We start from the raw sequence: 24,779 nt of genomic DNA, 5'->3' as shown, positions 1-24,779 counted from the left end.
GAAGGCTAATGGCACATTCACATAGCCCCATAAGTGATGTGATTGATAAATGCCACTATACTAGATTTTTCCACTCCAGCTGTTACACTAGAAGCAGAAGAGGTTTGATTCTCCATCCTCTTAAAAAGGAAAAAAAAAAAATAAATTAAAAAAAAATTTAAAAAAATAAAATAAAAAAAAAGCAAAGCAGGCTACAGTACACCGCTGACATTCCCGAACCTTCTGGAAGCGTTTATTAACTTTGGCCACCGACCAGCCAGGGCTGCAGGAGCGGCCTGGAGTGGCAGTGCAAACTGGTTAATCTGTAGCTAGACATATCTGTGATTGGGGGTGGTGGTGTTCAGCATGAAATACTCCTGCCTGGCAGCCAGGGCTTCAGCACTTGGGTTACTGGGGTTGTTGTATTGTTTTGTTTTGTTTTTTCCAAAAAAATTTTATTGGGAGAACTACAAAACATTTACAGTACAAAGTTTACAGTCTCACATAATCTGTAGTGAACTGACTCCCGAAAAATATATTACAACTCAAGTTGACTTATCCTTTAGTTACATTCAAAACATACTTCTGTTAAAGTAGTCCAAAAGAGTACATAGTGCTCAATCTGTACCTATGTACAAACAAAACTAAGCTACTGCTCATTCATCCACCGTCCAGGAAACTTTTGGAAAACTCCCAACTTTCTACATTAGGAAAAAAAAAATTACAGGTTTTGGAATTCAATAAACAAGATATGTTCCTGTATTATAGAAAGTTTCAGATCCAAAGATGGCCTCTGTTCTTAATAAAATAGAGTGGCGAAATTTTGCTGTACTTAAAACCCATCCCTACATTCAAATTATCTCAAGCATTAGGAAAAATACTTATTTGGTTGAGAGATATTTAAGGCAAGCATGGACCCTCAAGAAGGCACTGTGAGACATAATACTGGGACCCCCAATTATTGCTACATACTTTGAGACTATATCACAGTGTGATTCGTGGAGTTAGGCAACAAAAATACTTTTTGGTTATTTTTAACAAGTCTGAATTAGATCTGCCACTTTGAAGTCTGATTGCTAAGTCAGTCTTTTTTTTCTCTTTTTTTTTTTTCTCTCGTTTTTCAGCTCGGACGGGCTACAACCATTTACATTCTAAAAAAAACCCATAGAAATTCCGCAAACTACTTCCACAGCATCGAGACCGATTTCTATAAAGAAACCATGCAATCTTTCAGATTTACGTAAACAAAGAAAGAAATTAATGAAATAAATATTACATACCATCTCTTAAATTAAGAATTTTACTCATTTACAATAAAATAACCAAGTGAAGTTACAAAAAGGCATATATTACTGTGAAAAGAACACACTCCACATTTTGCCGATTAATAATGAAAATCATAATTTAAACATAATAAAAGAATATATATCTATTGCTTTTCATCATACCCGATAAATACAGTATGAACAAATTACCAATGTATACTTTTCACAAGATAATAAATAAGTTAAATAGTTTCATATTGAGTTGTGTGCAGTGACTCATACATGCAATCAACTCAAACAGCTAAAAAAAAAAAAAAAAATTTTAAAAAAATCAGCAGTTATTCTCCAACAATTACGAACTAAACTCAGTTGAGTGCTTCGAAATAAAGCAACAACAAAAAATTGTTCTAAAAGCCAAACATCCACTAAGTGGTGGCAATGGAACCAATATTAAACTTTGGAATGAAGGTTTTAGCATTTGTTATAATAATAATATATAGATATATATAAAAAAGAAGGTTGTTATCAAGGCATATTCTTGGCAGGATGTTGGATTTTTCTTTTTTTTTTTTTTTTTTCCTAAAAAAAAAGCTTATAGGTTTAGTATGTTCTGTGTTTTTATTTGAACTGGATTGAAAGACAAACTAGTTTGTAACTTTTTTTTCTGTGTGTCTGCAGGATTGGAGGAGCTGGGCTGGCGAACCGGCGCTCCCCGGATTGTTTGTTGCTTTCTGGTGCTGTCTTTTCTAATGCTGTTTATTTTTTTTTTTTTTCGAACACAGATGGAATGGCTGCTGCTGGTGCGTATCATAACTTGTCTCCAAAGAACGACAACAACAAAAAAACCCCGAAACAAAAATCCCCTTCTTCCAAGGTCTCTCTATAAAAATAGGTTTGTTCAGTTCGTGTCATTTGCCCTTTTGCAAAATGCTTTTGTTTCTCGTTTTGTTCAGCTCTCGGTGGATAGACAGATAGATATATATAAAAAAAATACCCAACCAAAAATAGAGAGGAAGGAGAGGTTTCGCTTTCTTCGCTCGGTAACTTACTTGCGGGGCTCCCGCGGGGCCCCCCGGCCGCTGCCCCGCGCTGCCTCAGTCGTCGGAGATGGAGAGGCGGCTGAAGATGGGCAGGCGGCGGCCCGAGTCCAGGCTGGGCGACTCGGAGCCGCTGAGGGAGCCGGAGCTCAGCGAGCCGCTCAGGTAACTCTCCCGGTCGGAGAGCGAGTCCGGCGGGCTGGGCGGCGCGTCGAAGACGGGCGACTCGGAGAGGCGGCGGAGGGGCTGGAAGCTGAAGGGCGGCGAGGCGGGGGGCGGCGGGCAGGCCCCGCCGGGCGGCGGCGGCTGCTGCTGGCAGCGGTAATAGGCGGCGGCGGCCGCGGCCGCGGCGGCGGCGGCGGCGAAGTTCTGGGTGTGCAGGGCGAGGGGCGCGATGAGGCTGCCCAGCTCCTGGCCCGAGAAGGCGAACGCGTTGTTGGCGCAGGGCGGCGAGAGCAGCTCCTCGCAGTAGGCGGAGGCGGGCGGCGGCGGCGTGCGCGACCCGCCGGGGCTCTCCAGCAGGGCGGCGTCCAGGCGGCCACCGGGCGGCGGCGGCGGCGGGGCGGTGCCGTGCGGGTGCGGGGGGTGATGGTGGTGGTGGTGGGCGGAGAAGCCGGAGAAGCTCAGGCTGTGGTGCAGCTTGGGCCGCTCGCCGCCGCCGCCGCGCGGGTGCCCGAAGCCGCCGCCGCCCAGCGGGTGCTCGCGGGGGGCGAAGGCGCGCAGGTCGCCGGTGCTGCCGGCGGGGTGCGGCGCCGCGTGGTGCGGGTGGTGGTGCGGCCCGGCCGCGGCGGCGGGCGGGGGGGCGGCCGTGCCCCCGCCGGGCGCCGGGCGGCGCTCGTCGGCGTTGTGGATGAAGTGGCAGCGCGGGCCGTAGGGGCAGAAGCCGATGGTGTGGAAGGTGCGGCAGAGCTCGGTCTTGTACTTGGGGTGGCGGGTGAGGCTGCGCAGCTCGTGGAAGCCGTGGGCGAACTGGCACTTCTCGCCGTACTTGCAGGCGCCGCTCTCCTCGAAGGGGCGGCACAGCTCCGTCTTGTAGCGCGTCGAGTTGATGGGGGCCCCGCCGCCGCCGCCGCCGGAGCCGCTCCCCTTGCCGGCCGCCTGCTGCTGCTGCTGGAGCTGCTGCATGAGGTGCTGGCTGCGCTCGCCGTTCTCGCTGAAGGAGCGGTCCCGGAACTTGTTCTCCTTGTTGAGCAGGGCCGTGGGGCTGCTGCTGCCACCGCCTCCGCCGGAGCCCGTCTCCTTCAGGTTGCCAAACGAGGAGGAGGAGGAGGACGACGACGAGGAGGAGGATGTGGAAGAAGAGCTGGAACCGGTGGGGCTGGGGAACTTGGAGCCGCCGGCCAGCGCCGTCAGGTTGCTGGTCGAGTGCCGCCGCAGGAAGCCTGGCGCGAAGCTGGAGCTGGGAGGGGTCACCGGGGTCCCCACGGCTTTCTTGTCCAGCATGCTGCTGAGGTTGGTCAGGGACTTCTCCGTCTGCCGGGGCGGGGAGAGGGGAGAGGGTGGGGGAGACAGCGGGAGAGAGAGAGGGTGTTGCGGGTGACCGCCTGCCCACGGCCGCGGCTCCCCACGCAGCACCGCCGCGGGAGGCGAGGCGGGGGTCGCGCCGCCCGACCGCCCCGCAAAGCGGGTCTGCCGGCAGCGCCGGCGGGGCGGGACAGCGCCGGGGAGAAGCCCCCGCGCCGGCTCTGCTGCATTTGCAACTTTCCCAAAAGTTCCTCCTGGCAGAGCAACACGCGGCAGGGGCTGCAGGGCGGCCCGGCTCCCCCGCGGCTCAGGAGCAGCCCGCCCCGAACGCGGCCGCCGGGACAGCACGGGGCGGCATTCCGGGCTCGCAGCCTTGCGTCAGCCGCTGTCCCCGGGCGGCTGTCAGACCGTGACCCGCCCGCAGAGCCCGGCCCGGCACGGGCCTCCCGCCCGCCGCGCTGCCCCGGGAGCCCCGAGCGTCGCACATGGCGGCAGCGGCGGACCGCGTCCCGCCCGGCCAAACGCGCTCTTCCCTACCTTGCACAGGAAGTCAATGTCGTAGAAGGCAGATAAAAGTGTCGTCGACATTTCTAGATCCTGTAATGGTCGGATATACAGGAAGGACCGAAAGATCCCGCTCTCCTCGGAGGGTTTGGAAAAGCCACGACTAGATAGGAGAGGGCCGTCTGCTTGAGATCCGAAACGGTCCCGACTCCTTCCCGGCGGGACGGCGGGTGCCGGGCCGAGGCGGCGACGGCGGCTGCACAGCAGCTGGCGAACTGCGGGAACTCGGCGGCGCCCAGGGCCGCTCCACATATAAACGCGGCCGCCGCTGGTCCGGGGGCGGTGCCCCGCTCCGCCCGCCCCGCGCCGCCCGCCGGGCCCGCCCCGCTGCAGCCCGCCGCCCGGGCGGTGCTGGCTCTCTCAGAGGGCGCTGGCAGCGGCGGCGGGGCAGTTTCGTTGGGAGCGCTGTGCTACAGCGAGCTCCCGGTTCCGCCGAGCGGGGTGCGCCCGCAGCGCGGGCGGGACGAGGCGGGGAAGCGGGGAACCGGCCGAGGCAGCGCTCACGGCGCCCTGCGGGCTCGGCCCCTGCGGAGCGCCCCTCCTCGCAGCACAGACCCGCCGCCCCCGCGCTGCCGCCCAGCGCAGGATGCGCGGGGCGCGGGACAGGCGCGGCAGCGCCGGGGACCCTTCTTCCCCCAGCCCCGCCGAAAATAAACTTTTGCCACGTAATTGCTTGAAACAGAGGTCGGGACCGCGCTGCCCCGGTGCGGCTGGCGGGACGGGGCCAGGCAGGGGTTGCGCTCCCCGGCGCTTTTTCACTCTTTTCGGGGACCTCGGGTTTGGCGCTTACTTTCTGAAGTTTGGGAGAGGTTGGCGGCCAGGCGCGGACGTGAGGTGGCATTATCCTCTAAGCAGCCTGGCTGATAAACGACCCCCACCTAACCCTGTCTGCACCTCCCTCCCGCGCACCGCACCCCTCCCACGTCTGCCACGCTGGGCCTCTTCCCTCCTCATTCCGCCAAGGTCCTGTGACCCACCGAGTGCCCCAGCCGCCGCCCCAGGTGGCCCCAGAGGCCGGTCCGTGCGGCGGGCTCCCTCCCAAGGCGGGCCGGGAGCCGCCGTGCCAAACACCCCCGCCCCCCGCGCCGATAAGGCCGCGCAAACACGGTGTGAGAACGGCGGCGGCGGCTCCTCTGCACCCCCGTCCCCTCCCGCCTTTGCTCGGCCCCGGGACAAATGGGAAGGAGAACAGAGACGGACGGACGTGTAAAGTTTTACGGCTGCTAAAGGCAGCAGAGGCGTTTGATCCTCTTTAGCTTCCGAGGCGGGATGGCAGTCCCGCGCACTCCGAGGGCGCAAACCCGACCACGTCAGCAGGAGCGCGGCGCTGTGCAAACACATTTGCCATGGACAGAAAGCTCGGGCTGGGGGCTGGGGTGTCACCAGAGCCCCTCTGCTTCCTCCCCTCGTCCTCCACCTCCCAGCCGATGCGGGAGGGAGGCTGCAGGCGGGACCGTGCCCGGACCCTGCCACCGCCCGGGAGCCGTCACCCACGGCCGGCCGAGCCCGGAATAGAGACCGAAATCTCCCGGGAAAGTCGAGGAGCTGGGCGGCGGCAAGCCCAAAGCTCGCTCCCTCCCGTGTGCCGGCAGTCCCCTGGGGCCCGTCCCCCGCTCGGCGAGCGCGGCCGGACTCGGCCGGGCAGGCTCCTGGCCCCGCTCCCGGCCCCGTTCCCTGCCGCTCCCGCTGCCCGCGGCTGGCGGGGCCGTGCCGCCCCCCAGCGGCCGCCGGGCCCGCGGTGCCGGGACACATCCATCCCACGCTCCCGATCTTCCCCTCCTCCCGCCCCGCACAGGGGAGCCGCCGCAGCGCGGGGCTGCGGCCACAGCGCGCATTGCTTCCCATAACCTCCGGGGCCGGTCGGAGTCGCCTCCGCACTGACCCGAGTTCAGACTCTGCCTCCTCCCACATAACTCTGCGATGGAAAGAAATATCACCTCGGAGTTGATCCTGCCCGCCAGCCAACCGAGGGAACAGTTTATTGTGGCAGTCATATACGGATCAATGTGTCAACGCCATTGGGAGGAATACTTTGATAAGCTGACTTTGATCAAACACACGGCCGATAAGTGCTCTGGCATCAGGTTTTGCTAGCTCTCTCCTGCAATCGCTGCTCTCGGGGTCTAAAGGTTCTTCATGGTGTAGTTACACAGTAACCCATCATCAGCACCGTGTGGTGAAATGTATGTGCACTGATATAATTCTTATTTGCTCTCTTATAAACTCAGGCGGGATGACAGAGGTTCCAGATGGATCTTAAAGACTGCGTTTTTGAGCTGTTTGGTAACTGATTAACCAAGTCCTCAGGGCTTCACCAAGTTTTACGGTCACCGTGCGTCTACTGTGGGTTACTGTGCTGTCTGCATTTATCGATTTGCCAGTATCAAATATATATGCATAGGCGTTTTAAATGCTACCCAATTAAAAAAGAAGTCAATGTTACTAGATAGTCTTATTCTCCCCACTGACATGAGCAAAGTCTCGAACTTTACAGTGATTTTGATACGTACAAAGTTTTTTTGTCTCCTACTACAGAAAGGTTTTGCCACACTAGTTCAGAAATGATGGAAATATGTGGCAAAATCAGCAGCTGTTAATTAATTGTATAGGTCTTGAGTATTTTTTAAAGGGTAGCTTCCAGACACAGTCTGGGCTATTCTTCCCCCAGGAGCTCAAAACAGATGATACAAATTAATTTTTAGCCTAACTCGCAGCACGGCTCGTTAAGTTGGATAGCGGGCATTCTGTGAAACATCATTTCAGATTCCAATATTTCTCTTTTGCCTACTGAAGCCTCAAGTTTCACCATAAATTACTTCTTACATAAGTAACCCCTGAATCCTGAAAACTTAGAGCAAATACTAAACTTTTATTCCTAAGTTCTGTTAGTTGGGGTTTTTTAAGTGGTGCCTTTGTGCAGTGTTGAGATGTCCACTGGACCCAACTCGGCAGCTGAGCTCTATTTAGAGCAAAGTCTATTTAAACTCAAGAGAGCCGCCCGCCATCGGCTATGGGGCGCCGCAGCACCCAGCCCTGCGAGCAGCGCCGGCCCAAGCCTTACCCTGCCCCGGCTGAGCCCGATCGCGGCACTCCGGGAGCGGGATCCCGGTCCCGATCCCGTCCCGTCCCGTCCCGTCCCGGCGGGAGCGCGGGCCCGGCCCGTGCGCGGCGGTGCTGTGGCGCCACCTGGCGGCCGCGCGGCGCAGCTGCTGTGGCGGGCCGAGCGCTCGGGCATTACCGGGGCTCACCGAGATTTGGGGCGAACCTGCTCGGACACCAGCAGCTGCAGAGGCTGAAAGCAACCAGGCGTGCATCGGACGTGTTCTTCTTCCAAGGACACCGAAACCACGGCGTACAGGGCCGCACGTCCGTGTCGCAGCCCTTGGCTATGGGACGGTAACACAACCTTTGCACATCAGCATTTATTTTTGATGTCTCGTTTTCATATCGAAACCCAATTCCAGTCCGTAAAAAATAAACAACATTCAGTGGGCAACAAGCTTGTTTGTGTTTTAGACACGGCAAGACCCCGGAGCACCCAGAAGAGTCCCTGCAGCTGCCCCACCTGGGGAGAGCATCTCCCAAAAGTGAGGGCTGCAGCACAGGAACACAGGAACACAAGAACTCACACTCCTCAGGACCTCACTTTCTAGGCCTGCTTGCACTGCAAGGTGTTAGAAGTAAAGATGAAACTGTTTCATTTGCAATGGAACAGCTGCTTCGTTTTGAACGCAGCAAGTCTGAATTTTAGAGCCATTTTATGGAAGTAGTTATTTGATTTGAAGGAGAAAAGAGGGATGCAGAAATCTTAACTAATGCTGCTTCCATGTGCAAAAGGAGGTTACTACCAAAGTGAAAATCTCTGTCTTCCCCAGAGGAAAATGCAGTATAATTTACAATGTACTCTAAAAATTGCCATAAACAAAGAAGTCACAGTTTGTGAATTAAAACACTTGAGTATTTTTTTTAAAAGAGCATATTAATTTAATAATTAACATGCTACATATTGGAAGGAGACAAAAAAAACCCCAACTTTTCTTGGTATTAAGATACAGGAGGTAAAAATGTGGGACAAAACGTAACAAAACTACAGGTGGCCTGCACCTGGATGAATGGAAAATATTAGGTTTAGCTGCTTTACTTCCTACAGTAGCTGTAATAAACAATGCTCAGCTGAATGAAATTAGCAAATGCATTTAAAAGGAAAAGTCTCCCACTGCACATCCCATAAAAAAAAATCAATGGATAATTAATCAATACAAAAAATGTAGTTCTAGCCTGAATACTGAAGGCAGTGCAGGTTTCCTGAAGTCATCACAGCAATCCCAGATTCCTTGAACATTGATGGAATTCAGTCTCCCTGCCCATCCAGTAAAGTGTGCAGCTCACTGAGGATGAAGTTTTAGTAATTTATAGATTTTCCAGATTTTCCTTTTTGCACGTGTCATCAGGCTTCAGCAGATTTAATATTTTAAGACAGACTGATATACTCTCCTTTTGAATAGTCAATCTTGTGAATTCTGGAGTTCTGGAGAACTCTGGAACCTGAGGTAGAGCTCCAAGAAGGTGTTCAGTGCACTGGGCTTGGTCCAGTGCTATTCTTGACAGACGATTAAGTTCCCCATGATCTGGTAAGGTGAGATGAGTCACTGATACAAGATGTAAAAGGTGCTTACTAAGTTGTCTCACATGAGTCAGCTTCTCTGCCCAAAAATTCACTTCCCCTTTATCAAACAGGGAATCATCTTCTTCCTTAACAAAAAGAAAACCAACAGTGATTAGAAAATGACTTGTGATTTGATAACAACAATAATGAAAGATAATAAAAGATATGTAAAAGGATATATATAGAAATGATGACAACAGAGGCTGGCATAGAACAGCTTTTTATATTAAAAAAACCAAGGTAAACATTCATATGCCTTTTTTTAAAGGTTTGGGAAGACAGAGTAAAAAGGTTCCTACTTTGCCAAAGAAATTTTACCTTCAAAAATTAGGTAGTTATGGCACAAGTCTTGGGAAATACTGGAAGTAAATGGTAGCCCTAATCCTTAACATGTGCTTGCCTTCCCCTTTGAAACAGTATTATACTTCACAAAGACCTCTGTAAGCAGTATGGTGATTTGCTATTATCATGGAGCTTTTGACTGCATTAAATGAAAACTGTATCAGTCAGTGAAATATCAGAAATGCACACTTAAACTGCAGGCTTAAGAAAAGAGTCATGATGTATTTCATGAGTCATATTGATTGCCAACAAACTTCTCAAAGATGTAGCTGCTCCTGCTCCTTCCAGTTTACCTTCCAGCATTATTTTGACTATTGCTGTCTTTTCAAGACAATAAGAACATGCTACATTATACAGTAGTAGCTTTTACATAACCAGTGTGGCAAAGCTCATCTTTGCAGAGACAATCCTGAAGTCAATGACTGGTGTAAGCAAGGCTGTTTCATGTGCTCTGCAGAACCAGTCACATGGATGACAGCATAAAGTCATCTCTGGGAAAGCCAGCATTAGTAGAACACTGGTCTTGAATGCCCAGATGTGCCTGGCACCCCCAATAGCAGCTTAAATTTAAGGGAAGCCATCATCTGCAATAATACTGAATGCAATTACATTATAGCCTCAAAATGTTTCAGTCAACAGTGCCGTGTGAAATAACACTTGGTTTATTTCAATGTTTGCTTATTTATCTCTTTGATTTTATGCTGGCATTACCAGGAAACAGACATAAAACTCTTAATTTTAAAGAATATCCATGTGAATTTTTAAAAAGACTGTAAATCACTTAGTACTGCAGTAGCATTTATCAGGTATCATGAGATGAGATATTTCATTCTATTCCTACCACAAGGCTGCAGAACTGTAGTGCTTCTAATATGCTATAGCAACTGCTTGTTAAAATTACCAGGGCAGAAGTTTCCTCATCTCTTTGCAGGTCGCTGTCTCCCAAAAGCCACTCCAGCAGGATTGGGACACCAGCATGGATCTCCCCCCATTGCTGGAGCAGCTCACACACTATGCCAAAGGCTAAATCCAAGGCCATTGGAGCATTCACTACCCTAAGTGCAAACTCTGTTGAGAGAATAAGCATATAAGAATATGTAAGAATATGGAGCAAGACCACAAACATTTTCAAATAAAATCAGCACAAAAATGATTTCTTGAAAACAGATGCCAAACTTGCACAAACACATGCAGAATGATAAATTATACTGCAAATAAATTAGATGGATGTTTACTTCTGTGCCACTTGGGACCTTCTCTCAATTCCAGAATAACACATGAAGCAACTGAAAATGCTGAGGGTTATTTTTTTTCTCCTCCCCATGTAGTGACATTTATTAATCTGAGTTTAAATATATGGATATGTCTGTTAGAAGCATCTCCAGACAGTCCTGTCACTATTACATGGTGACTATTTTTGTTAAACAACAGCTATGCCTTAGATCTCATGTAACATTTTCACTGGAACTCAAAACCTACAACACATGGTATGTTTTTAAAGGGCTGGGATATAAAACAAGTAATTATTTGGTGTGTAACCTCTTTATATATAAGATATACATATACACACACACACATGTAAGAGAAATCAGGCACGAAGACAGGCTTAGAAAAGATGTCTGAGAAGGGAAAGGCAGACACTGTTTATGACCCCATCACAGAGCTATATTTATACAGGTTTTGGCATCATGCCAGAGCTGTACACAAAGCTATCATCCACACTGTATTTCTTCCCTGAACTTCCTCACTGCTCTCATTTGGGGAGATGCTGATTTAACTCTTTGGGTCCTAGGCCTGCCTTTAAGAACAGAGTATATAAAAATGCCACAAGTCCCATGTGTCCACACGTAGGAGTTTCTCCACTTGCAACTTTAATTTAAAAAAAAAAAAAAATCTTAAAAAGGGTGCAGGAAGAGGACTGGAAGAGGAGAGCTAGTGGACAAGCCTCATTAAACTCCCTATTACTGTAAAAAGGATTTTGACACAATTAATCCATGTCCATAGTCACCAGCAAACTGAAAAGAATTCACTGAATGGTCTAAGTAGTGGTACATAAGGTCATTCCATTCTTGAAGACTGCAATTTGGGAGAAGACAATACAGCAGTGTCAGAATTATTTGGTAAGAATCCAGAGAGATATGGAATGCACACCTTACTTTTTGTGTGTGACTGTATTTAAACATTTCTCCTGGAAGAAAACAACCATCTACACGGAAGAGGCACAGCAGTGCAGCCAAGACTTCTCCCTCACAACCCATACTCAGAGCTGGAGCATGGATCCCTGTGCTGTAACCGCTCCCGAGGCCCCAGGCCAGCTGCAGGTTTGCTGGGGTACACTGGCACAGCAGAGAAACTCACATTAAAACACCAGGATTAGGCAAATACACATGCCAAGAAATAAGGAAATATCTAAGGGCATAACAGACCGATGGAAAGACAAGTACATGCACTTGACAGACCAGGCAATGTACTGAGGACATTGGGGAGAATGAATTCGTATTTGAGATGATGAGGACAAAGGACCATAACAAGGAAGGGAGTGAAGGAGAAAGAACAGATGGTCCCTTCTTTATCTTGGAGTTAGATGAGGGTAAATGGAAATCTCCTTGAACAAGCAACAGGAAGGCAGGCAGTCAATCTCTTTGTGACACTAATAATGTTACACACACAGTTTGTCTCTGCTAGACAGTAAAATCAAATGATCAAATCTGTTTTCTTCATGTCAGGAATTATCACAATATCAGGACACCCATGAGCTTTTTCCATGAGGGAGTGCTTGACAATTGTAGTGCAACATTTCCATCCCATTTATTTGAGGTATTGGGGTTTTTAGGTATTGTTTTTGCTGACTTTCATTTCCAAGAATTTGTTGGGGTTTTGTATTTGTTTTTTTTTGTTTTTTTTTTTTTTTTTTCTGGTGTGGGGTGTGTGTTTTTTTGCTTGGTTTTTTTTTGAACCTTTGCTTTCCCTGTTGCTGTGCCCTATTTGGTACCAGTCTCATACTCTAAATAATGGACACAATGGTTGTCTTCTTTGTTTTGTTTTGCTTAGGCAGGAAACACGTGCCATAGGGACCTCAGAAATACTGGCAATCTTCAGAGCTGAAAGAACAGAGATTAAAATGGAGTGTGCTGTTCTGAGCCTGAAACAAACATCCTGGTTATGAATGCTTACAAAATGCAGTATTTTAAACTCAACTCTTTCAAATTCTGATGATATTTTTGAGTTTTATGATGATTCCTGAATGCCTACAATTATAAGTATTTATATAAGGCCTCTTCCTTACATCACTTTATTTATATTTTAATATTTAGCAAATTAGGTGATGCTGGGAGCTAAAAACCAAACATGGTACTTCCCATTGCTAAGTTAGCTGTTGCTTTGAAGGACCAATTATAGATAGCGCTGCCAGTGCTGGGGCCTTTTTAACATTTAGTCTCCTTAAGTATAAACATATACAGTGATGCTCTCTTTGTGAATGAGAACACTGAACTGCTGAGAAATGTATCAAGAAATAGATCAGGGCCTCTAATTGTGGTATTACGTGACCATGCTGAAAACTACCAAGAGGTAACAAAACAAGTAATGCTGAGGTTCTGCTTAGACTAAACTTGCTTGCTAGCAGTTTTTCAACAGCATGACACAGAAGAAAAGGCAGTTTTGTGGTCAGAGTACAGTAGTCTTGTAGAGTATACTACAAGTTGCAACAAAGGAAATGGCAAGTCTTTTTTTGTTGCTGTGGTTTTTTTCTTCAAACTGAAAAAGAGAAGAAAATACAGGGAAAACATGCAAAGGATGCGTGACACCCAGGAAAAACATGAAGATCCTGAACACACTGACCACCTTTCTGTGAACTGCAGATGCCATTTAACTCATCAACAAAACTTGTGTCAGTTCTGGTGTTGAGACCAGACAAAAACAAAGCCACATCACTTTGATAACACTAAAACTTAGGGCTCCAAAGTCTGGGTAAGAGCCTGCCTACCTTGCAAGGGTTTTGTGTTAGAGAAGCTAGGACAGCAGCATCTTGGTACTTCAGGTGTTCACAGAGACTCAACACACCAATGTCTGGCAGATGAAGAATTTTCACTTCCACCCGCTCATTCCATCCCACTCCTGCAGAGTATCAGGAATGGCTCCATGATTTCTGAAATGCTCCCTCAGCTGCTCTTACAGAACACCCTGATATTAACTGACTTTGATACCAGTTTACACAAATTTAATGCTAGAATAGTTCAGGATTAGATCTGTGGACTATCAATGCCACAAGGATAACAAAGAGAGATAGCATATATCCGAAAAAAAAGTGTATTGCCTCTCCTAAGCTTGGAGTGCTGAAGTAATGCCAATAGGTAACAACAAGCAAAGTTACATAGGTACCCATGATTTAATAGGTAAAGAACACTTTCACAGGGGGCAAATGTTCTATTGCTTTGATGAGCCCCCAGCTCTAAAAGTAACTGCCAGGGATGCTGTAAGGATGCACAGAATCTTTGAAGATGCCCACAGAAGATGTGTGTCTTCTCAAAAGAAATGTACGGTCCTCACTGTTGACAAGAAGTGCTCCTCACATCATCATCTGCCTGCTAAGGCAGGGCTGGTTTTCCAGAAGCCACATATTACACATGATGCTGTGTTTGTGACTCATGCTATGACTTCAGAGTGCTCTGAGCAAGATACAAGTTCACCAGGGGCAGAGGGCAGGTGGCTCCCCTTTGACCACAGCCCCCCAGGCCCCTGATGCTTACCTGGGAGCCAGCTCGGGTGCTGTGCTGATCACCTGGTAAATTAAGGCTCAGAACAGCACAATAGGCATTTGGCACACAGCTCTGGCGTGTGGGCTCTTCTGCTTGGCTGGCAAGCCAAGCTGGTTACCCTGCAGTCAGAATTGGTGTACCTGGGGGCCGGGGGAGGGAAGATCACAGGACAGCAGGAGGAAGGAAAGAAGCCAAAGGGAGAGCGAGACCTCCCCGTTCAGCAAGCTGTTAGTCCAGGTCAGCCATCGTCCCAAATATCCCCATCAGAGCCTTGCAAACAAAATGCTGAGATTATTTAAATGACTGAGTGTTAACAGCCTTTCGTCATGTAACTATTTAAAGTAACTGGATTAAAAAAAATTCAAATAGCCAGGGCTCACAGCTGATTACTGCCAGAGGAACTAAACCTGCAAAAGCCAAACCTGAAGGTGTAGCTAGTGGTATAAGCTGAAAATACAGCAGAACTCCTTCCATAGCAGTTCTACAGACTATAAAAACTGTGTTAAAAATATGAGTTTTTAAAATTTGAAAATGTGCATATGTTCCAACATGCAAAAACATCACAAGCAAGATAAGCATCTTACTAAATAAACCACTACAGGGGTTGAAATATCAAAAAATTCTCTGTGACTTAAAACAAGTAGTTACAAGCAGAATACTTAACACTACTCATCGAAATGAAAAATAAAGATAAGAATCAGGTACTACATACCTTTTTCATTTTGAGGAATTGAATTTTCATAAAGGGAAAGGGGTTAAGTACTGCAGTGTTTTGGTCTTTGTGAACCCGCCCACATAAAAATTAGACCTCCCACATACACATTCATATAGTCCAAAAGCTTTGATCAAGCCAGATGTAAATATTTCTTCTAGTAGCCTATTACGTGTCCTCCAACTATACAATTGCTCTCTGTTAAAGCCTTGGTGATATTATGGGGACCTGAAAGGATGTATTAAGAGCATATACACAGATTTTAAGGACAACCATGATAAAATATAGGCAAAGGAGAAAAGTAGAACATATTCCTTGCCTAACAAAGCATTTTGTAATTTTTGTACTACAAATTGTTAACTGAAGTTCATTCAAGATCAAAGAGCAATGCAATTTTTGTAAACATAAACTGTGTTCAGGACAAACAGAAAGAGAAGTGAATCTGCAAGGAAGCTTGATGTAACAGCTCAGAGAGAAAATCTCACATGGAAAATATAGAGGGTAAGTTCTCCAGCTGAAATTACAGAAAGTATTTTAGGTAGACCACTACCATCGGAACTGGTAAAATATTTTTTACTTTCTTGCACAAAGTGCTGCCCATCAAGTTATACATATTAATATATCACTATTAATATTGTACCTCGTAATGCCCGGGTAAAATGAGGTAGTATTCTTACTTCAGAGGCAAAGCATGGACATTTAAAGCAATAAACATCACTGAATGATTGCTTGGCAAAACTGGGGATTTATCTCATGTTTTCTGATACATCACTGTCAAAGATGATGAGTATCAAGCAACATACCAGGTTCTCATCCAAGTGATGGCAGATTCAGCATCACGGTCACTAATACCTGTAATATTAGATTTTCAAGTGGAAAATTTCATCCAATCACTAATCACTTCTTTGTTGTATAAAGATTGTCTTCCTTTTGGTGTCCAGTAATAATCAAGCTTGTTCTATTTTCAGCATATGAAATCTAAGAGAGCTGAGTGAGGCAATGCTGCAGATGTATTTTTTACTTAAAATGCTGTGTTTATGTATGCCTAGACTTTATAAAGTTTAAAAAGCCTTCAAATTTAAAAAAGAAAAAAATCCCATTGGCCCAACCCAAGAGTTAAAAGAGCTAGTAAATAAAGTGAGGTGAGAAAATCCATTTCCTATGTTGAAATAGGTTCTGCTTTGAGGTAGGCAGGAATTGAGCAACTGCACAGCAAGACAATGCATAGGTGTCTTGCCACTGGAAAAACAGCAGGGCAGAATTAAAGTAAGTAAAGGGGTGTCCATACCCACCCAGTCTTCACAATAATGTTAGAGTGTGATCCCTCTTCTGGGCACTAGGATTAAAATAAGACAACTGAGAAGAAATAAAAAAAAACAAAACAAAACACCAAAAAACAAACCAACCCAAAAAAAAAAAAAAAAAAAAAGGAAAGAAAATGCAGAAATGGTAACTGTTGCATCTGGATGGTTGGCAGATGGCTCTTGAAATTGCACTGTGTCAATTTAAGTTACAAACATCAAACTTTTACATTTATGTAAAATCTAATATATAAGCATATATATTCATAGTGTTTCATAAAATCAAAGGCAATTAGATCATTTCTATCCTCTCGGGAAATACCATTCCCTAGATGACGTACAACTGCTTCATGTGTTTTCCATTTCCCTGCCTCAGTCTGTTTTACAGCCGTGCTTTTTCAGGATGGCTTTAAAAAGAGGCCCTTCCTGACATCACGCAACACGATGTCAAAACACAACACCATTACAAAACAAACTAATCAAAACTAATTTCTTAATAGTTGCAGTCTCTGAGTAGAGCAGTGGTGATGCTGCTCTCAGCTTTGACTTTGATTATAAACAGATCTGAGTTAATAACATGTCTGATTAGCATGGAAACTTACAGCTTGGGACTGAGCAGAAAATTAAAGTCCCTTCTTGAGCAAAAGAGCACACACATATTCGTCATCTTTTCAAGCCCTTTTTTGGAATGTGAAGTGAACAGTATTTTTCAACTCAGTAACTATGTTATTTTTCCTTTTTAAATATATATGTATGTATGTATATGTAAGATTTTCCCATGTGAGCCATGCTCCTGCACACGAAGGGTTTTATTACAAAACAACCACAGCTCACAGATCTGTCAGAGGAAATGAGCATTTGGACTTTACCTCTGACATTATCACTTCTGCAGAGCCTCCCCACTCCAAGCCGTTGTTCTAATTTAAGCAGCAAAAAGACAGTATCCTCTGCCTAAATCCAAAGAACCCATGATTTTCCTTTTTATTAGGCAAAAATATTCTTCAGCTAAACTTTAAAACACTGCCAATGAGAACATGTCGGGTTTTTAAACTCAAATTATGTATTTATTTGGAAAAAAAAAGAAGGTAAATACTGTTTCAAAATGAATATCAATGACTAGATTTAAATGTATAACTGAAGACTTGTTACTGGCTGTACCAACTATACAGAAGTTTTTGCTTAGCACTGATGAAGGTTACTGAATGTGAATGAGCTGTGTGTTACAGCTCTGCTGTAGGAACACAGGAGACACATCTACTTCTGTATCGTAGATGGAATTTTAGAGTGACATCTGGGGAATAGTAGTAAGAGGCTTATTATTTAAAGGATAAAGGAATAAGGAAATAATGGATAATGAGTACAAAAAACTACAAAAAAATTCTTCTCTCTGAAATACCTGTAAACCCATATAATTCAGGCAGAATGACAGAAAGAAAAAAACAACAAATAAACAAACAAGCAAACAGAAAAAGCTATTTTAAAAGCAGTAATAGAAAGGCAAACTTTCCTTTATTCCTATGGAGCCACAGCCATGACCATCACAGCCTGTATGAGGAGACTATCAAGATCTGTAAGCTGCTATCCTGTTTACTCACTCACAATTAAAACGCTGATAAGAAAAAACACATTTAATAGATTTTTCACATGAACACTCTGTTTAACATTTACCAATTCCAGACTCCAGCACTGAGTGCATAAAATAATTTTTCATGTATTCTTTCTTAATTTTTCAAGCATGACCTTTACATAACAGTGCCACTGAGTAATTAATAGAGCTAAATGAAGCACTGTCAGTAAATAATCAGTAGCCAGTCTTTGATGGATGAGCTGATTCTAATTCAGTCCATTCACTTTCAACTTTAATTAGTGGCATTGTATTCTAGAAAGCAAACAGTTCCTTCATCCATGTGATGATCTAATGATGTATATGTGGGCTGGCAACAACTTGTAAGGTGTTGACAAAATTTAGGAACACAAAGTAAAAAATCACAGTGCTTACAAATTTTCTATATTGTATAATTCTTCAAAAAGAAGTAATATAAAGTTCCCCCTGCAAAAACCTCTGATTTTAACGAGTTCCAGACACACCAGTAAATCTTGCTTAGACAATTACAAGTCTCAGTGCAAAAGTTCTTTCTCCTTCTTCTTTAATTAAGCCAATTCATGTGAATTATTAAGTATATCTTGGTGAATTTTTTGCAAGACACAAAAACAAGCATAAAAATACTCTTTATTTATATATGAGTACTGATACAACATTAAACTTTTTTGGTGCTATAACCATCATTCTAGATGCAAGCTTGACTCAGCTGATGATAACTTTTAAGGAAACTGCACTTTTGAATTACTGGAATTTAGAGTAATTTTAGATGACTGAAAATGTTCTGATTTTCAAGGCCTCTTAGGTTACAACATGTTTTGGTCTTGTTCTACACTTTCTCCTAAATGTTAGTTTACATTGGTATTTCTTATCCTTCTTCCAGCAGTTCTCTCTAAAGAGTAGAACAAGGCAGATTCCTGCAAACTGTGGCTCTGAGAGAGAAGACACTTGCTGACTTACTACATACAACACATCTGATTCAAGTGTATGTGTGACTTACATGAAGAAAGGTATTTTTGGGCAGAATAGCAAAAAAAAAAAACCAACTTGGAAACCTCCATAACTCAGTCTTTGCATCACTTCTGATACCTTTTATAACATGCTGTGGGGAGACACTGTTTTTTGGATGATTTATATTTAATTTTTATCTTTGTTTCATATTACTTGTTACTAGAGGGTGACATTCAAAAAGAGGTGGCCATAAAATTGCTCTTACAGAAAGTGCCATAAATCTTTTGTATAATAATTTATGTAAAATATGTTCATAATACAGTCTCAGCTTCTTTACTGGCCAATTTTCTAAACCTATTTCCTCACCATGTCAGAGAATACACTCAAAGAGCAAAACCCCATTCACTATATGAATGCCTGATGAAAAAAAGCCCAGCCACCCTTACACGAAAAGCTTCCAGATTGTTTGTTCTTATTCAGATGTCATCTAAGGGATGAAATGTGTGTTAAGAACAGTTCGAATTATTTTTATCTTTTTCCTGATATATGGAAACAGATATACAATGCTATGAGAATACAACTAAATTTGCAAACGGTCTGTAATGTGAGAAGCTACCAGGACTACAAAACATTCACACTGCAGTTGCTAAGTACGAACAACCAAGAGAATTTTCTTGCTTTTTTCTGTCAAGATCAAACACCTTCCAAAGCCTACTTGCAAATTGCTTTCAATGCAGTATAGTGGGATCCATTGTAAGTTTTCTGACATTCCAACAAAAAAAGTCAGCCAGACTATTGAGCTGCAGTCATACAGAGTGGCAGGTGCTGTTTATCCTATTCAACAACTCAGTGATTACAGGTCACTTAGAGGCAATGATCTAAGGAGAACTTAGGGGCAGTTCCCCTGCAGGTGTGTAACAGGTAAACAGCCCCAAGACTCGATCATGAGTGGAAAATATCTGTCTCCAAAGATCTTTTCAAGAGCATTTTCACTCCAAGAGAGAACCACTAGCTCTTTTCAATGGGAAGATGATGTAGCAGTGATTTCACTATTGTGACTGCGGCACTTCTAGAATTGGGACTTCGTTTCTTCCCAACATGATGTTCACATTAAAGAAATCCTAAGGAGTGTTTCACACCCTTTTTCCTTCACACAGTTCTTGCCACCTAGCTGACTTCTAGATTTTGCACTCTCAGTGACCCGGGACACTTCTTTTACATGGGCAGATCTACACCTCTCTGGAAGTCGCATGACTTACTTGTATCTCTCTGACTGAAATACCTCAGGCTCTGGCATTTCCATACAGCTATACTGTAAATGTGTTAACAGCTGCCTCAAGATTTGCTAGGAAACTTCTAGCTGTCATCAGGGCATCCTCTAGCAGGCTCTAAGGGATTTGGACAGTACATCTCCATCTCAGATACCAGTGGGGTGGCTCCCTGCAACTTCATCTGCATCTTCAGCAGACATGGCATTCCAGGGGCCTTGGCATGCTCAGGTGGATCAGTAAATTGTAACATGGTTTGTGTGAAATACCTGAAGGACTTCATCCAAGTAAATTTACGTAGGGAGCGGGAACTGCTTGGTTTTGCATAAAGGGTAAATATATACACAAACCCTGACTGATAAATAGTATTCAGTCAGTAACCAGAGTTCTTCAATAGAAAATCCAACATAGATACCAATATATTTGTCTAATACAGATTTTACATTTGTCTTTTCCATTTCCTTCAAAGTTCTTTGAGGAATTGGTTTGTGCCTCTTCAACTGAGAGGGAACTAAGTGCTGAGTGCTCACCCCAGCGTGCTGAATGGAAGTGCTCCTTGCACAAGACAAAAATTTAAAACATTTGTGTCTCACACAGTAATGCAGACATGAACTATGCAACACTAGGGACTTCCCCATCACAAGGAAGAAATCTCTCTTTCTATTCTCCACACACTTAGTACATGGCTTTGAACCTTTCTTATTCAAAATATTCCAAAATATTCTAAATAGGCATGGAAGACAGAATGGCTAAGTAACCTGGGGCTCTCAGTCATTCATCGTGATATGGAGTGCTTCATAAATCACTTATGATGATGTGCACAGAAAGAAGGAATGGCACTATCTATTCTGCAGGAAGAGCAGACAGTCATGATGATTAAAAAATCTTAACTGGTTTTAGATGTCTGATGTAAGACATTATGACGTGTTTTACTGAGGAGTCAGCACCCCAATACTTTAATATTCAAAATGCACTTCCCTCTGGCTTCAGCTGTGTGTACTCTGAACTCCTGCAAATCATGCCTGCTAGGTAACCAGCTAAGCATTCAGCATGGTGACCTCCTTTCTAAACTCTGCTTGGTATGACTTGCTTACCTGCACCAAACAGCTCTCTGGGAGAGGCAGGGACAGAATGCAAAATCACAAGGGCAAAACTAAATAGCTTTGGCATGTCCCTTCTTGTGATCCTGGTCTTACTCTCTATCACATTCATCTTGCAGCTAAAGCAGTAGTGCTGTTTGAGATGACAGTTTCCTATACCGTATGTTCCTGATTCACTACCAGAGCAAATCTGCACTGTCTACTGAACTATAAAAGAACTTCTATTAAAAAACCCAGTCAATGAAGTAATAGTGTAACTTATCCTTGCTTCTTCATACATGCAGCATTACAAGGCTGAATTAAAGTTGAATTTCCTAACATTTGTATACCTGAACTTGCAATCTTCTGAATACTCTTGGTGTGGGGAAAGGCTGGAGGAGGAAGATGGCAACATATATGTATAATTTGCCAAGGTCCAAAAAGAAAAAGAAATATATACTTTCATCATTTCAAGTACCTAAACACAGTCTGGACCAGAGCTACCTAAAGCCATGGCTGCAGAATCCTGAGGCAGTGCTCCAGGGCACCAAGCATCCTCAGTAGCCCTGCTAGGAATGCAGGTAAGCATTTCAGGAGCAGAGAAATTTTAGCTGTTTTGTGAACACAAAAAATCTTCACAGGTTTTAGCTCTTAGGCTCTTTTCAATTTCTATTGAGTGTGTGTATATATATATGAAAAGTATAGCATTTTATATTTCTATTTCTCAGTCAAATTTGTACATATTTTACCATAAATATCCTGCATGTCCAAAGCATATGCGTGTAACAGCATTCAAAGAAAAGGCATTCAATCTTTTTCACAGCCTGCATAAATACAATATTTCCTCCTAATTTCATATGTAGAATCATGTCTACAGTAACAAAACCCAAATAATTAAAGTTTACCAAGAATACAGTATAGAAAAATCTCAGTACCAACTAGTAAAGATTAACATGAGTAGTTGAAAACCAGGATTTTATAATGAGGAGTGTTAGGCAACCCTCAACCCATCAACCCTCCTTATAAAAATATTCAGTTCACATAATTAAATTTACAAAGCAAATTACAAAGAGACGAATTAAACAGAAAAACAGAAGGCTGTAAGTTTACACAGGTCAATTCAAGATCTGTTGAAAAGGTGAAAGAACCATGGAGGATGAAATGTGAGGGCAGGTAGAGAGGAATGGAGCACTCAGTGCACAGGAAAGAATAACAGCTCTAGCATATTTTATTCAATCAGACTGGCAATCTGAAAGAATAAACAACATCAAAGGGACTTTCCTCCCTTTTTTAAAGAAAATGAGGATATCGGGAGGCATACTTCTGTTTATGTGTTTCCCGCCACAACTTGTGAGCCAGTTTCAATCCAGTTTGACAAAAAAGGATATGGGAATCTGAAACTGAAATTAAGTCTTGTTTCTATGAAATAGCCAGCTGGGTAAAGAAAAGAGACCCTGCTGCTGTCATGCCTATTGAAAGGATGAAACTTGAGTCATCAGACATGAGAAAATCCACCTACCTGCAAAACAAATCCATGAAAAAAACCACCAAACCTAAGCTTCCTTCACTTCACAGCTCAAGGACCTTTTTACCTTTTTTACTTAGTAATGCCATTTTAAGTTACAGTCCACACTGTGACTGGAACATGTGTCTTTAGCATAAAGACTCTTTCTGTCTTTAACATCTTATTTTTACATCTGTTTATTTCAAATGAGTTTCCTTTAGGAAAGGTGAAATTCTGTTTCACCTTGCCATGGATGGCACTAGGTGAGTCTTAATCACAAATTGTGAGAATCAAGTAAAACCCCTAATTTGAAGAATTTACCTCTATCCTGTGACAGCCTTTCACAGTGGCACACAGATGACCACACTAAAAAAAACCAAAAAAAAAAAAAAAAAAAAAAAAAAAACCAAAAAAAAAAAAAAACAAAAAAAAAAAAAAAACAAACAAAAAAAAACAAAAACAAAAAAAAAAAAAAAAAAAACAAAAACCTCACCAACCAACCAACCAAAAAACAACAACAAAAAACTCCACTAAAAACTTATTACAAAAAAGAGGCAGCTACCAAGCAAAGGCTGCCTGTATTGCCTCTACTCCTGTGAATCTGAAATGGAACCACGGTTGAGTTCTACAGACCAGCCTAGAAAATAATTCAATTTGTGTATATGCAAGTACTACTTCACCTGGAGATAATTTTATCCCTAGGCTCTCCCTATATCCACTGTATTTGAACTCCAAGGTCTGTGCTGACCTTGCTTTAGGGGAGCATGAGGTCACTGACTCCAAAGCTCCAAATAATCTGTATTTTGATAACTAACCTTAAAGACAATTGCCCACCTGAGTATGATCTTGCCTAATCAAACTGATCTATCCAACACACGTTGCTTTCACAGAGTCCTCATGGAAGGGACCTCTGGAGATTATCTAGTCCAACCTCCCTGGAGTTTGTTTTAGGGGATGGAAACTAGTATTGTGAGTATCTTTTCTAAAAGGCCCTTCATTACCACAGTTTCTGTGATCCTACTGTTATTAAGCTTCAGAGAACTTGGTACATGCCTTTTTTCCTGATGTTTCTCAGAGGTGGTAGTAATGGAATATGGTATGTTAGTATTCTCTATTGCAAAATGGCAATTGACCAGAATATTTACATTTGGGGAATTTTAATTAAAGAAGAAAGATATTCTGGAAATTCATTTTTTAGTTGTGCTACTTAATGCATGTACATAAGACAGCAAGCTTTCAGTTAAATATGAGAAAATACAATAACTTTAAAAGATCTTTCTTCAGCTGTTTATAGTAAAGATAAGTTAAACAGAGCACCTAAGTATAACAATCTATAGTCTTGAAGGTCTACTATTACTAGTATAGATTCTGGAATTAGGGAAGGCTAGTTTTGTTTGGGTAGGAACTTGTAAGCAGAGCAAGGAAAAGTCTAAAAGTGTAACTATAGTCTTCAACACAAACAAGAAATCAGCCTCTGTGTGTCTGCCCATGAGAGAAAGTAAAAGGGTAATTAACACAGTACATGAAAAAAATGAATGGGTTTTATTAGTTCTGGTAACAAGATATTGTAAGTCTAAGCTTCACTGTGATCAAGCCAAGTGTATAAGTTAATCAAGACCTTCACTGAAGTATTTCTGTTAACACTTTCATCTTACCAGTGGGAATTATTTATAAAACTGTTTTCCACTGGCAGCATGACAAGGTGATCATTAACACAGCACAGACCATGTGTAGGAACAAAATTAAAAACATGCAAAAGTGGCATTACACTGGTGCTGTAAGCAGCTGCCATAAATAATTCTGCTCCTCAAGGTGATTTCAACAGTCTTGCTCTAAATCTAATAAATCAAAAGCCCTTTATAAAAAGTCTAGTTCTCAAAATTTAAATTTCTAGGCTTCCCAAGGATGTTTAACTTTACTTTCTCAAGCATGAGAAATCAATTTGTTCAACCAAGCCAGTTCCGAGTTGTCCCTGTAAGCACTCATTTGGAACTGATTATAGGAAAAAAAAAAAAAAAAGTTGAGTTGAGTTTTACACATCTCAGGTTTTGAAGTAAGAGCCCATTGTGTCCCACAACTGCTTCCCCCACCTCCCCTCCACCAACACACCAGGAATTAAAGTAACCAAATCAGTGGGAAGGCTGTGGCACAGGAAATCAGTAATATAATAAAACCAACTTTCATTCTAAGATGCTGCTTTGACTCGGTCACAGGTAGGAATTATCTTGGTCATTAAAAATTTTGAGTGCTGACTTACATGAAAACAAGGTGGTGGTTTAGGTTAGTTTGC

At 43.9% G+C, this 24,779-nt stretch overlaps 2 protein-coding genes across 2 annotated transcripts in view; both read right to left on the bottom strand.

The window, feature by feature from the left end:
• Positions 1 to 1,064: 1,064 nt before the first annotated feature.
• ZFP36L2 (ZFP36 ring finger protein like 2) lies at positions 1,065 to 4,667 on the bottom strand. Its single transcript, XM_056486273.1, has 2 exons — positions 4,283 to 4,667; positions 1,065 to 3,754 (listed from the first exon to the last, which is right to left on the bottom strand). The coding sequence occupies exons 1-2, from the start codon at positions 4,559 to 4,561 to the stop codon at positions 2,339 to 2,341; spliced, it is 1,695 nt and encodes a 564-aa protein (XP_056342248.1). The 5' UTR covers positions 4,562 to 4,667; the 3' UTR covers positions 1,065 to 2,338.
• A 3,602-nt stretch (positions 4,668 to 8,269) lies between these two features.
• THADA (THADA armadillo repeat containing) overlaps positions 8,270 to 24,779 on the bottom strand; it is a 150,025-nt gene continuing 133,515 nt past the window's right edge. The window contains exons 37-38 of the mRNA XM_056486272.1: positions 10,219 to 10,385; positions 8,270 to 9,061 (exon numbers count right to left, since the gene is read on the bottom strand). Coding sequence (XP_056342247.1) covers positions 8,720 to 9,061; positions 10,219 to 10,385 — 509 coding nt within the window. The 3' untranslated portion in view covers positions 8,270 to 8,719. The remainder of the gene's footprint in view (positions 9,062 to 10,218; positions 10,386 to 24,779) is intronic.

This window comes from Oenanthe melanoleuca, chromosome 3, assembly GCF_029582105.1.
Source record: "Oenanthe melanoleuca isolate GR-GAL-2019-014 chromosome 3, OMel1.0, whole genome shotgun sequence".
Lineage (NCBI taxonomy): Eukaryota > Metazoa > Chordata > Aves > Passeriformes > Muscicapidae > Oenanthe > Oenanthe melanoleuca.
This window is presented reverse-complemented; position numbering and strand designations above follow the sequence as displayed.

Coding starts and splice junctions, on each gene's coding strand:
- ZFP36L2 (XM_056486273.1), bottom strand. CDS start 4,561: ATGTGGAGCGGCCCTGGGCGCCGCCGAGTTCCCGCAGTTCGCCAGCTG. Junction 3,755..4,282: donor ACATTGACTTCCTGTGCAAG/GTAGGGAAGAGC, acceptor CCGCCCCGGCAG/ACGGAGAAGTCCCTGACCAA.